Source organism: Teleopsis dalmanni, chromosome 2, assembly GCF_002237135.1.
Source record: "Teleopsis dalmanni isolate 2A chromosome 2, ASM223713v2, whole genome shotgun sequence".
Taxonomy (NCBI): Eukaryota; Metazoa; Arthropoda; class Insecta; order Diptera; family Diopsidae; genus Teleopsis; species Teleopsis dalmanni.
In genome coordinates, this window is record NC_051847.1 from 191,711,646 (window position 1) to 191,724,422 (window position 12,777).

At 24.6% G+C, this 12,777-nt stretch overlaps 1 protein-coding gene across 2 annotated transcripts; it reads right to left on the reverse strand.

Moving 5' to 3' along the window:
• Positions 1–8,190: 8,190 nt before the first annotated feature.
• LOC119681549 (GTP-binding protein Di-Ras2-like) lies at positions 8,191–12,382 on the reverse strand. 2 transcript variants are annotated; one of them, XM_038094780.1, is made up of 4 exons: positions 11,987–12,382; positions 8,984–9,169; positions 8,746–8,916; positions 8,191–8,624 (listed from the first exon to the last, which is right to left on the reverse strand). In XM_038094780.1, the coding sequence occupies exons 1-4, from the start codon at positions 12,122–12,124 to the stop codon at positions 8,463–8,465; spliced, it is 657 nt and encodes a 218-aa protein (XP_037950708.1). In that variant the 5' UTR covers positions 12,125–12,382; the 3' UTR covers positions 8,191–8,462. The 2 variants fall into 2 exon arrangements, with proteins under 2 accessions (XP_037950708.1, XP_037950707.1); XM_038094779.1 differs by having other exon boundaries at positions 8,746–8,931.
• Positions 12,383–12,777: the final 395 nt, after the last annotated feature.

Here is a 12,777-nt window from a genome sequence, read left to right on the forward strand (position 1 = left end):
TATTTTGTGCATATTTGTGCATACTTAAAAGGAAATGAACGAAGTGTAAAAAATTAAAATAAAATAAAGATTTTTATATTGGAATAAAATTGTATATGGTTTTTGAAATTTATTAGTTTTTCTTTATTTTTTAAAATAATTATTTGTGTATAAATATAGTTTTATAATAATAAAATACTTACATATTATTTAAATTAACAACAATATATGTTTTATAAGATTATATATATTGCAATTTTAATTTATTAATTTCCAGTTTCAGAACTAAATTAATTTTTAGTTTCAAAAATTTTTAATATTTTATATAAACTTTATTGTTTTACTTTAAGTAAATTCTTTGGTTTTTCTTAATATGTAAAAGCTATTAAATTTTGAATTTTTAATCAAATTATTAAATTAAAAATATATTAATTATTTTTATTTTGTTTATTTAATAAATAATGTTTAAATAATGTTTCATGTTTAATGCACTTAAATATAAAATAAATGTCAATGTAAAAGTACTTCAATTTAAAGTAATAATTAAACCTTTTTTTTAAAAAATTTCTAAGCAGTTTTAATTTTATAATTACCAAATGCATATATATTTATGAATATCATTCGTTGTATTTCTTAAATCATTCCTTTACCTTTTATGCCTTGTTACTTAAAGAATTTAAAAATTTTTTTGTCAAGTGATTTTTAATATTTAATATTATTTTATTTTCTACTATATTTAAATTTTGTTTTAAATTGCTATAAACTTAGTCATGCAAAAGCTTAATATTTGTTTCAACATTGTAATTATTTACTATAAGAATTTTTATGCATGCTACTACGCCTATATCTATACAATAATGCATTAATTTTTGTTATAATAATTAAAACGAAAACTTTAAAAAGAATTTAACTATTTAAAACAAAATCGTTGTTTATTTACAAAAAATAAATAACATAATTTTTATGTAAACATATGCCTTATTTAATAAAATATTGTCTTGGAAGTATTTGTAGGACTATTTCCTCCATATAAAAAATGATAATTCCAGTCGTAAAAATTGTGAAACATAATTATTAATTGTCTATAATTCTATAATACAATTAAATATTAAATTAACTTCAAATTAATTTTTTTTGTAATTACATAGGTACAATTATTATTTAATTATTATTATTAAAACGAATACTGTAATCTTTGTAAAAAATTTTGTAAGTAATTTATTCGTCAATTTTTTATCATACTTATTTATATAAAAGAAATTTGTAAAATAATTTAAGACTTAATTAAATAATGTATACTTACTAATTTTAATTTGGATACCAACTAAATAATTAATAATAATAATAATTAATTATATTATACGACTGGATTGTAAAATGTGGCACAATAAATCATTTAATAAATATATGAATAATTTTTTTTATTTATTTCATATATTAAAATTATTTCAAAAATGTATAAATCACAAATAAAAATGTATTTAATATTTCATTATTAAAGGTCTATTTAAAACAAAAAAATATATTTTTTAAACAAGAGTAACGTTTGTATAAGGCTAGTTACAATAAATAATTATAAGAAAAAAAATTAATATTAAAATTTTATAAGTACATATATATATACAATATGTTTTTAAAAATATATTTATAAATTTTAATTGAAATTTTAAATTCTTATACTCAAATTGGTCCACTATCGAAATTGAATTTTAAAATTTCTTTATATTATATTATTTTGTGTTTAATTTTAGGAGACATAATAATCAACACTATAAATTATAAATTTGTTTAAAAACTATAATATGTAATATTTTGTATATGTAATTTAATGTAAATTAATTGAGCAAAAATAAAATTTTTTTTTGATTATTATATATAAAGAATAGAATTTAATTGTTTATATTTGAAAGGTATGTGCAATAAAACTGGAATAATTTTTTCACAAATGTATATATGTAAGTTAAAAGTTTTTATTATATAAAAAATTTTTTTGCTCCTTTTCCGGTAATTATTTGTTATTTTATTATGGCATGTATATATAATATGCAATAAATTAAATAGAAATACGTCTATTGCATACTTTTCGACTATAAAATAAATTATAGAAAAAAAATTTTTTTTTGAATATTTTAATTGCACAGCACGAAAATAAATTTAATTCAACAGTTAAATAATAATAAATTAATTTTATTTACTCGGGAGAACATTTCATTATATAAAATAGAAATTGTTTATATCTGATTTATTCATCTAATTATTTAATATGCAATAAATAATATATTAACGTTAGTGAAACTTTTTATATAATAAGTGAAAGGTAAGAACTGTGAGGTGGGCGTAGAATCTTTAATAATTGTTTAAGATTATATAGAAGAATATTAATATGAAAAATTTTAAATTCATTTTTATAAATAAAAGCTCTGTGTTTATTTACTTTTTGAAATTTTATAAAAATTCACAGTTTCGTTACATTACTATAATTAATATATTATAGATATGATTTATTATTATTTAAAAAATTACTGGCATGGAAATTAGTGCAGGTTTAGTAATGGATTCGCTCAACAAAATTTCTTCAATATATTTTTAAACTAAACATTTCAAAATTTTTTATAAATTCTTATATCTTAAATAATATACCTATATAAACAATTTATCCTAAGATACATTACTTTTAAAGTGAAAACTTTTTTTATTATAATAATATATATAATTTCTGTTTATGGGTAGAAAACCACATGGACATGCATAAAATCTTCTTCTCCAAGAGTTTAAATATATATATATATATACTTTATATTGTCATTAAAAATTCTTATAACAAAAATTATTATTATAATAATCATAGTACAATAATAGTATATATGAATTAATAATAATTGAAAATAATTAATAAAAAGCAATAATAATTAATATCGAATTAAGAATAATAAAAAATAACACGAGTAAAATAATTAATACATTAAAATAATTATAGTAATTATAAGAAAGTCAATAGAAATAATAATGAAATTTTTATTTTTAACAAGTGAAATATAAAAAATAATTAATAATCTAAATAATTTAAAATATTTATACATAAAAAAATATAATTACTGATAGATAAAATTTTTATATTAATTAAAAGCATTAATTAAACATTTTTTAGATATATTTAGAAAAATTTAAAACATTTATTAATGTAGAAATTCATAATAAAATTTAAAAAAATGTAATATTTAAAATCCTCCAACATAGGACATCATCCAAAATATTTGTTATTGTAGTAATTTTGGTTTATAAAGTTTTCCTTTGTTGCTCTTCTTATATATGTTTATACTTGCCGCAAGACATATAATATATAATTTTTATAGAAAATAACACACGAAATATATTCTATGTGTAGGAAATAAAAAAAAAAAAAATAATTAGAAATCCTAGCCAATAGCCTATTTTATATTTCTCAGTATATTTTATTTTTATATACCTATAAATATAACAAAATCTTTTTATTTTTATGAAAATTATTTGCACAATTCTGGGCATAAAAAAAAAATTTATTTTTTATATAAAATTTAATTTAAATAATTTCGCAAATGAATCTTTAAATTATTACTAACGCAAGTGAAAACTTTTGTATATAAAACAAAAGACTGGCACAGAACGCTAAATATTAAATATTTTAAAATAAAAAGTATTTAAAATGTTATTTAATTGTATTAAGAGTGTATATATTATAAAATATTATTACCTGTTTTATATTAAAAATTTCAGTTTTAAAAGGAATTTATAATAAATATTATAATTATAATAATATAATAAATTGTTGTATAATCAACAAAATTATTATTACACTGTATTAATAGATTAATTGGTCTATGGCGTTAAACTTTTGTTAAAAATAAAAATTAACCCAATAAAACAGAATATTAATATATATAATATTAACATATATATATAATAATATAATATAATATTAATATATTTTATTATTAATAAAAAAACGTAAAATATTTAAATGAATATAAATTAATCAACATAAATAAATATCAATAAATAAAAATATATAATATAAATTCCATTCTTATATACAATAATTGAAAAAAAATTTTTTTACATATAATAATAATTAAAAACAGATGCAAGTTTCTATAAATTCTTTTTATATTGGTTTCATGCAATTTTTTATTGTTTTTATTTATTTAAATATAATAAAATGTTTATACATAAAATTATTAATTTTTGTGTATATATTTTTTATGGCACTAAGACTATGCAATTTTTTTTTTTTCATAAAAATCACTAAAACTAATTTTTAAATTATAATTAAAATATTTTAAAATAATTATCATTTTTTAATTTAAAATTTTTACATAAATGTATTTTTTCTGTGTATAATATTATATTATATATTTCGATGTTTTTAAGCAAATAATTTTTAAAAATTATTAATTATATATTGTATATATATATATTGTTAAATATATATCGTTCATACAATTGTTTTTAATAGATATATGTATAAATATTTTTTGAAACAATTAAAGCTTTTTTTTGTTTTATTTAATCAAGTAAAACTAATTTTTAAAACTAATCATTTTGTTAATTTTTTTTCAATATTATTTTATTGTTTTTTTTTCAAATTATAATATATATCAGGCAAAAATATATTAACAAAGTTTTATCGCATACAAGTTTTATAATTATTTGAAATTTATTTTTTTAATTAAGTTGAAAATTTTTAATAATTAAGTTAAACAACAAATATTTGAAATATTTAGTTCAGCAAATAAATTTTTTATTTATTATTTTTGTAGCCATTTTAAAAGAGTTTAAATATATACAAAATTATTTAACCATTTATTGGGTTATGAACTTATAAGTTACTATTTTTTTTATAAAATTGAATATTTTTTTTATAAACTTTATAGTATTATTTTGTGGTATCTTTCATATACGTATAATGAACAACAAGGCTCAATTTTAACTAAATAAATATTTAAAATAATTTATTTTTTTTTTGGTGAGTATCTTGTATAGCAAAAGAAGTTTATATAACTTAGGAGCTAATGGGTGGGAGTGTTATAAAAAATATATATTTATGTGTACATATGTATTTATGAATGACGAAGCATTTTGTAGCTGGTGAATGTAAGAGTAAGTTTAGTTATATATATGTTTATATAGTTATAGATATATTATATAGTTAAATTCTTTTAGCAATTACTGAATCTTTGCAAGATAAATATATAGAGCATATGCATATAATAGTGTATATATTTATTATTATTTTTTTTTAAATTTAAACTTCATATAATTGATATATATACTCTGGTATGTAATATACTATGATATAAATGTAATGTATATGTATATACGAGTACAAGTAAATTATACATATACATATGTATTTTAGGACCCAGTGTAATAAGCTTATTTTAACTTCAGTGTTGTTGTTGGCCATCTTTGGTATTATTTAAAAATATATTGCTATTGAAATCTTTCTAAGGTATATTATATGAGAATTTTGATCATACTATATATAATACTCGTATGTAGTAATAATACAATATGTTATGTATATGTTTTGTAATTTGAACGATAGCCAATTAATATAAAATTGCTAAAACAATTTATGCAAGTTGTGGTACATTGATATAGTTATATGTATATATATATATGTGTTTATATATATTTAGGTATGATATAAATTTAGTGATTTTATAGTTATATTATATGTTATAGTAAAAAGTTCTTATGAGTTCGTCTCTAAGCCATATGGAATCTCAAACATAAATTGATATGTATACATTGATTTTTCACATTATGTTTTATGCTGTGTGTATCATATAAAATTAAAAAAATTAAAATTAAATTTATAAAAAATAAACCATTATGCGAAGAATATATTTAGTTACAAAATGAAACTAAAATTTAAAAAAATGGGGTACGATTTCTAAATGAAAAGAGAAGACATGAAGGAATGATCAATGCCAAATGCCAAGTCTTGAAAGATTTATTTATTTATAAAGCCTAGTACTAACAACCATTCCACATGAAAAATTTAATTAAAACTTCTCATACATAAAATTTTATTTATATGGAGGTTTATATCCTAAAAGTCTCCATCCAATTCATATGAAATGGTTGTTAATAATAAGCTTAATGTCAAAAAGGTTTTCACAGAGAAAAACTCAATATTTTATATCTTTGCATTAAAATATGTATACATAAATTGAGCCAATTTTATTTAAAACGTTAGACAAAGATAATATATATAGAGAGTTTATAGTAGCTTGATTTCATAGTTTCAAGTTTCACATTATACGATCTTGAAAATGATCACGGTTCGTTATCACAATGTGCATATTTTAATATAATTTATCATATTATCTATACTTATCTAAATATTTAGAGAAGATATATAGATAAGCTGGTGTGATTATATCAATGTGTCGATATTTAAAGTTATTAGAACTATTGTGCCCAATTCAAACATTTAGCAAAGATATATTTCGTCTTCAATATGAAGTTATTTAATGTTTTAACAGTGATCTATATTTACACATTCATAAAGGAAAGAAAATATATAAATATTATTGAAAAAAAATGTTAAAATTAAAAATATATAATTTGTTACTTGTTCATCCTACTATGCGAGGGCTATATATTATATATCTCGGTTCTTTTGATTTTGCATGATCAGTTGAGTATGATATTGTAGAGAACAGCTATACAGCTCAGAAATTTTTTTTTTACATTATAAATAGATTATGGGATTATAGAGATCACAGACAGATCACATGGCCTAGTAGTTTGAATTTTGCATGGTCAGAGATTGTTTGGTCTATAGACAAATCTTACGGCTCAGTGCTTCAGACCTTGCATGATGAACTGACATATGAGATTATTAAGGCTACAGAAAAATCACATGACTTAGATTTCGCATATTCAGAGAATGTAAAGATTACATGCAGATTATATGTCTCACTTTTTGACTTTGCATGTTCAGTTTGTTTGAGAGATTCAAGAAGTAAACAAGTAGATCATTGGCTTTGGACACACTGGATTGATTAATTAGTAGTTTCGATTTTCGATTATAATTAAAGATTAAAGAATCTGGAAACAAATTTTGAATTTGCATTATTAGCTGGATATGAAAAAGATTTATGCAAGATTATATAGCCATGTTTTTTTTATAGATAAACAATCGTATGCAAATTTAGAAATTCTTGAAGTGCACGGAAGTGATACGGATTTGAATGATTAGCTGGTTATAAGATGACATAATTGGAAACCAAACTTGTACTCTGGATAGTAGGCTGGTTTGAAAGTACTGAAGTCACAAGTAGATCAACGGTTTTCAATATACTCAATTGATTTCTGAGGTTCAATAAGTAGTCTCGATTATGTACGGTCAGAGATTAAAGAAGCTATCAGCAGATGAGTATTGAAGTTTACATTATTAGCTGGGTATTAAAAAAATTTATGTAAGATTGTTAACGTGGCCGCATAATGATTGCCTCCATTAAGGTAATCATAAGTGAATTAAAATCTATTAGGCGTCCCATACAAGGAGTTTTCAGGTAGTTTGTTGAAGAAATCAAACGTAAACACTAATGAATACTTTGAGAACTTACACAATGGTTTCAACGAAGTTTAAAAAATAAAAGGTTAAGAAAAACCTTTTCCGTCAAGGTAGTCTATAGATGTACGTAGTCCTTATGACGAAAATGTTCAAAATCTAAATAATTACATTCGCGGAAGAAGATTTGACTCAAATCAAGGAGGTATTCTTCTTCCCTAATGTCCTCGAGTTTGAATTTTGGAAAATATAAAACCTATTTATTATAAATAAATTCTTTAAATAAATGGAGTAAAAATTGAAAGCACTAACATAAGAGCAGGGTATGTTAAGAGTCAATGATTTTTTACCATCTCAACTATTATCTTTAACTTGGGATTTGATCGATTGGGATAGTATGGAGCAAGGAAGAGTTTATGGTAAGAGTTAATGATTCAACCTTGTATCTTAATCTATACGAGTGCATAACAAAATAGATTAGAATATACGCTGCAGTAGGATTATCGTAACGAATTCCATAAAATTAAAAGAAAAAAGGCGAAAAATCGCTAATTGAGGTCAGTGAAAAGTTATCCTTAAAAAAAAAAATAAAAATAAAAAATAAATAATAAGAGATGAATATTACTTATTAAAGGCATACTGATTACAGAAATGTGAACCTAAGCGTTTTGATGAATGAAAATGAAATTAATTTCTAATTAAATTACATATCAAATAAAAACCTTTAAACTAATTTTCGGTTATAATAAACGCTTAAATCAATGAGTAAAATTTCCTTAAAAATACGAATATAAAGCAAACTTAACTTCGACGAGTATAAATTAAAGCAAATTGGTTTCTTTACTCTCCCCTCATGCCTTGTGCAAGCAAAAACTTTTCATCGACTTCCTTTGTTTTGTTAGCTCGACTCACTGTAGTCTTACATAACATGGCATTTCTCTTTGGCACCACTGGTGCCTTCACCATTTTCCGGTATAGCACCATTAGTTTCCTTGGTTTTCTTTTCTTTTTTTTGTTTCTTTTGTTTTTTGGTATCCAATTGCAGTGAAACTGTGCGCGTCTTTTCCATATTAAGCAGTTCCTGTAAGGAAAGAAAAAGGACTCAGCAAAAAAAAAATTCTTCATCTTCAGGTTTGTGTGATAGAATGCTCTTTATATGTATCTGTGTATGTGTGTTTGTATGTATATAAAACGTAACTTACCTGAAAAAGCTCGGTTACGTTGTGATTAGTTTTGGCTGATGTTTCCATAAATGATATACTCCAGGCGGTGGCCTGTGCCTGTCCTTCGACTTGTGAGACTTCACGTAATTCAGCACTTTCATCACATTTATTACCCACCAACATTACCGGTATATTGGCAATATCCTGTCCCTGTTGTTGATTATTCTAATTACATATTTTTACACAAATGGTATTATGGAAATAATTGCATAAGTACCTTAAGCTCCTTAATTAATGCCCATATTGGTCGAAGTTCCTCTAAACTCTGCTTTGAGCACACTGAGTACACCAATATGAATGCATGTCCTTTCGATATCGACAATCTCTGCATTGCCGGAAATTGATGTGAACCTGTGGTATCCGTTATTTGCAAAGTGCAAATATTTTTATTGCAGCTTATAACCTTAAAATTATAAAATTATAACCTTTAAATATGTTTTTTATTAAAGTAAAAATGTTATAGTTTCAAATTAGAAATTATAAGCTCTGCAGGTGAAACATACAAAAACAATCACTTTGGCTCAAAGAATACTAATAACAAATATTTTATAAAAAATATATATATATGTGGAATTAGATCTGGCAGCGCCGTCTCGCGAGAGTCTCTAGCGAGATTTGCTCTACCTACAAAGATGCAGTATTTATATATATATGGCAGCTGTGGTATATCACTGATTGCAATTTAAACGATACCATCGGTAATTGAGTTGGTCTTTGTGCACATTTCAAAAATTAAAAGAACTAGAAAAAGAATTAGAAGAATTAAGTTAGATTAGGTTGAAATCGCCTCTTCTATGAAAACTCCAATTTCTATTCTAGCACTTAGCCACAGCTGAAAATTGATTTATGATTGTTTTTTGCAACAAGCAAATAGTACATGCTTTCTTAGTAGCCAAGTCAAGAGAGCTACAGGTTCCCTTTGCTACAACTGTAGAAACTTCAACTTGGTACACAGAAGCAAATTGGAACTATCTTAGTTAATATCTGTTTTAACGGGGCACTGAAGTGTAGGTCGGCATGGAGACAAGCTCGATCTACCCTATAGTATATTCTGTAGTACATGTCCACTGCTGATCGAAGAAAAGACACCAGAACAAGCCTGTGTTTATGTCCAGGCTTGTCTAGAACGAGGGTTAAGCTATTAGATGCCCCATTTTTTAACATTCCCAGCATTAACATTGACTAGATACTTGTTTTTATCGATACATAGGGTTGGTTGTAACATGATCTTTTTTCTGCACACTATTATAACAAACGTAGAATCAAAACAGCTTTGCTAACTATTTGAAGAGAATTTCTTTCCATTTCAGTTAACCTAACCTAGGTTGGAATAGTAAAACTGTACACCAAAGCTCATTTGAGCGCTAATAATGATATCAGCTACTGTACGAATGTCAAACATGAAGTACCACCTTAAAGGCAGGACACCGAAGCATATACCTCATGAACAGCGTGCCTTTAAGAATGTGCAACTCCTCCTGTTCAAGTCAAAGGGACACAGTTTAAAAGTCTATATACTTGACTATTTTTTTAATTTTAGAGCATGATAGCTAGTTAGCCTATCTAGTTAGAAAAGGGACCCCAAAAGTTCTGAGTCTTCCCTTTAGCGAGGTACTGAAACATGAGATGGAATAGAAAAATGGTGTCAAGATCGTAAGAAATTTTGAGAGACAACTGGCAGTGCAAAGGCAATAAAGAGATTTGATAAAGAAGTGTTTCTTGCTAACAATACCGACATCATTGGGCGTAGCAAACTACTGGTACCTTTGTTGCTACCCAAAAAGAATTTGCAAAACTGGGTTTAGCGATGAATGAGGGCAACATAAAGTATATATCAGCTATTAGCAGATATGTGTTTTGCTCGGACGCCGAACTGGTGACTGTGACTATATTTTTGAAGCAACAACGACGCTTACCTGGAAATAAAAACAAAAACCACAAGTGCCAATAGGTACTACTATAAGGTCAGTAAATAAAGGGTTCGTTTTGTATAATGGATGAACAAGACTTGAGAATATCATCTACTGATGGCCACAACTAATTTTCTCAATAGCTATTATCATTCCAATCATTTGTAAGCGAAGACAAAAGGGGAAAAGTTAAAACGTTTAAAATCTATTTCCTAACGCATTATTATGTTAACGTTGATGAAATGTTAAAGGTGATTTAACCAACATCTATGAATAGTATGTATATTTATGCATCAGTTAAGAATTTAGATCCCTAACTATATTACACAATTACACAAAAGCGTAATATTAAAAATATCACACCTGGATGAATTATAGAAAATATTTAAAAATATAGTTTGCACAAATAATCAAGTTTACAAAGAAATACTCGTATTTGTTAAAAATAAACAAAAGTTGAGCGGTTAAAATGGAATAAAAAAGTAAAGTGTACGGAGGAAATTTATGCTTCAATGCGTCTTCTAACAAAAGGTTTAAATTAAACCTCCTACGCGTTGCTATGTAATGCCAGCCTTTGCGTGTTTAATTATAACTAAAAACACACTCACGCATTACTAGCGAAAGGGGCAGCGCCACGGTGGCAAAGAGCGTTTCCACAAAGTATAGCGTCCTTTATAAATAGTAGGTTTTAATTAAAAATAGCAAGCAACAGATACCAAAACAAGAGCAACAAATAAAATAACAGCTAAATTTGAAGGACAAACGCTATTGCGAGCCTAAAAGTATACAACACAATAATATTAAACGGGGAACATAACACAATTTGTAGGAATTCTTTTGAAGGAGAATATTAAATTTATTAGTAATATTAATAATTTCTTACGACCATTTTCGTAGCACCAAATTATAGGAAACACAACAATAAAGCAAATTATTAAATTATTATTCTCAGCATAAAAATAGACTTTAATTGTTTTGAAAATGATTTTTTTTTGTTTTTTTTTTTTTGTTTTTTTGTTTCGTGCTATTTCAACATTAAATCAAATCCTTTTGTTATACAAAAATCGAAAAAAAAAATAGAAAACCAACAGAAACATAATAAAATTGTACAAATGTACAAGCAATTCATGCAAACAAAACAAAATATAATTGCCTACTAAAGTGGTACTTAGTTGTAAGCGGTACAAATACTAGCAAAGCGCTGCCGCACCCACCACACTCACACCCACACATGCGTGATACGTATTTAAAAAACATTTATGCAGCTGTTGCGACATCTTTGCTGTGCTGTCATTAACATACGCACTCACCTGACGATAGGTATCCTCTATGGTCGGTATGTAGCTTTCCCGGAATGTGCCCTTTATGAAGCGCAACACCAGCGAACTTTTTCCCACGCCGCCTGCACCGAAGACAACGACTCTGTAATCGTTGCTCTGCTCGGGCATAGCGCGTGTAACTTGATTCTTTTGTTCTGTAATTTTGAGGCTGTTTACTTTAACGTTTAACAATGAAAAATAAATGTATTTATTTTTTAAAGTTTTTTTTTTTTTTGAATATTTTATTTAAAACTGAAACGCGCCTCCTGCTCTTTTCCTTGTAGAAAAAGCAAGCAGAGAGTTTGCGGCGTTTCAATTTACTTCCTTTAAGTTGTTGTCTACTTTCAGGCGCTACAATAAAGTACTGCAATCAAATTTGTTTTTTTTTTATCTAATTTACACTATTTACTATTGTTTTTAATTTTTACTGCCAAATTAAGTTTTGAATTTAATTAAATTTTACACTATTGTTTTATTAAATGCAAAATATTCAAGTTTTATTTATTGAACTTATTTTTATTCTTGTTTTTTTTTGTGATTAAAATTCGTTAATTATTTGATTATTTGTATAAGCACAAATTACATTATCTTACTGAAAATAAAGCAAAAATGCAAATAATTGATGAATTGCTTCGGTTATGGTTTGGATTTAACGGAGCTTTAACTAAAATCAACTTTATCTATGAACGGTGTCACATTTACGACTAGTCTTCTGTTTACGGCAACGCGTTATAAAATGTCAACATGTAGGAGTAAGCTAGGATATCCGAGCTGGCGCATAG

Coding starts and splice junctions, on each gene's coding strand:
- LOC119681549 (XM_038094779.1), bottom strand. CDS start 12,124: ATGCCCGAGCAGAGCAACGATTACAGAGTCGTTGTCTTCGGTGCAGGC. Junction 8,932..8,983: donor CATTAATTAAGGAGCTTAAG/GTACTTATGCAA, acceptor ATATGTAATTAG/AATAATCAACAACAGGGACA. Junction 8,625..8,745: donor ACGTAACCGAGCTTTTTCAG/GTAAGTTACGTT, acceptor CTTTCCTTACAG/GAACTGCTTAATATGGAAAA.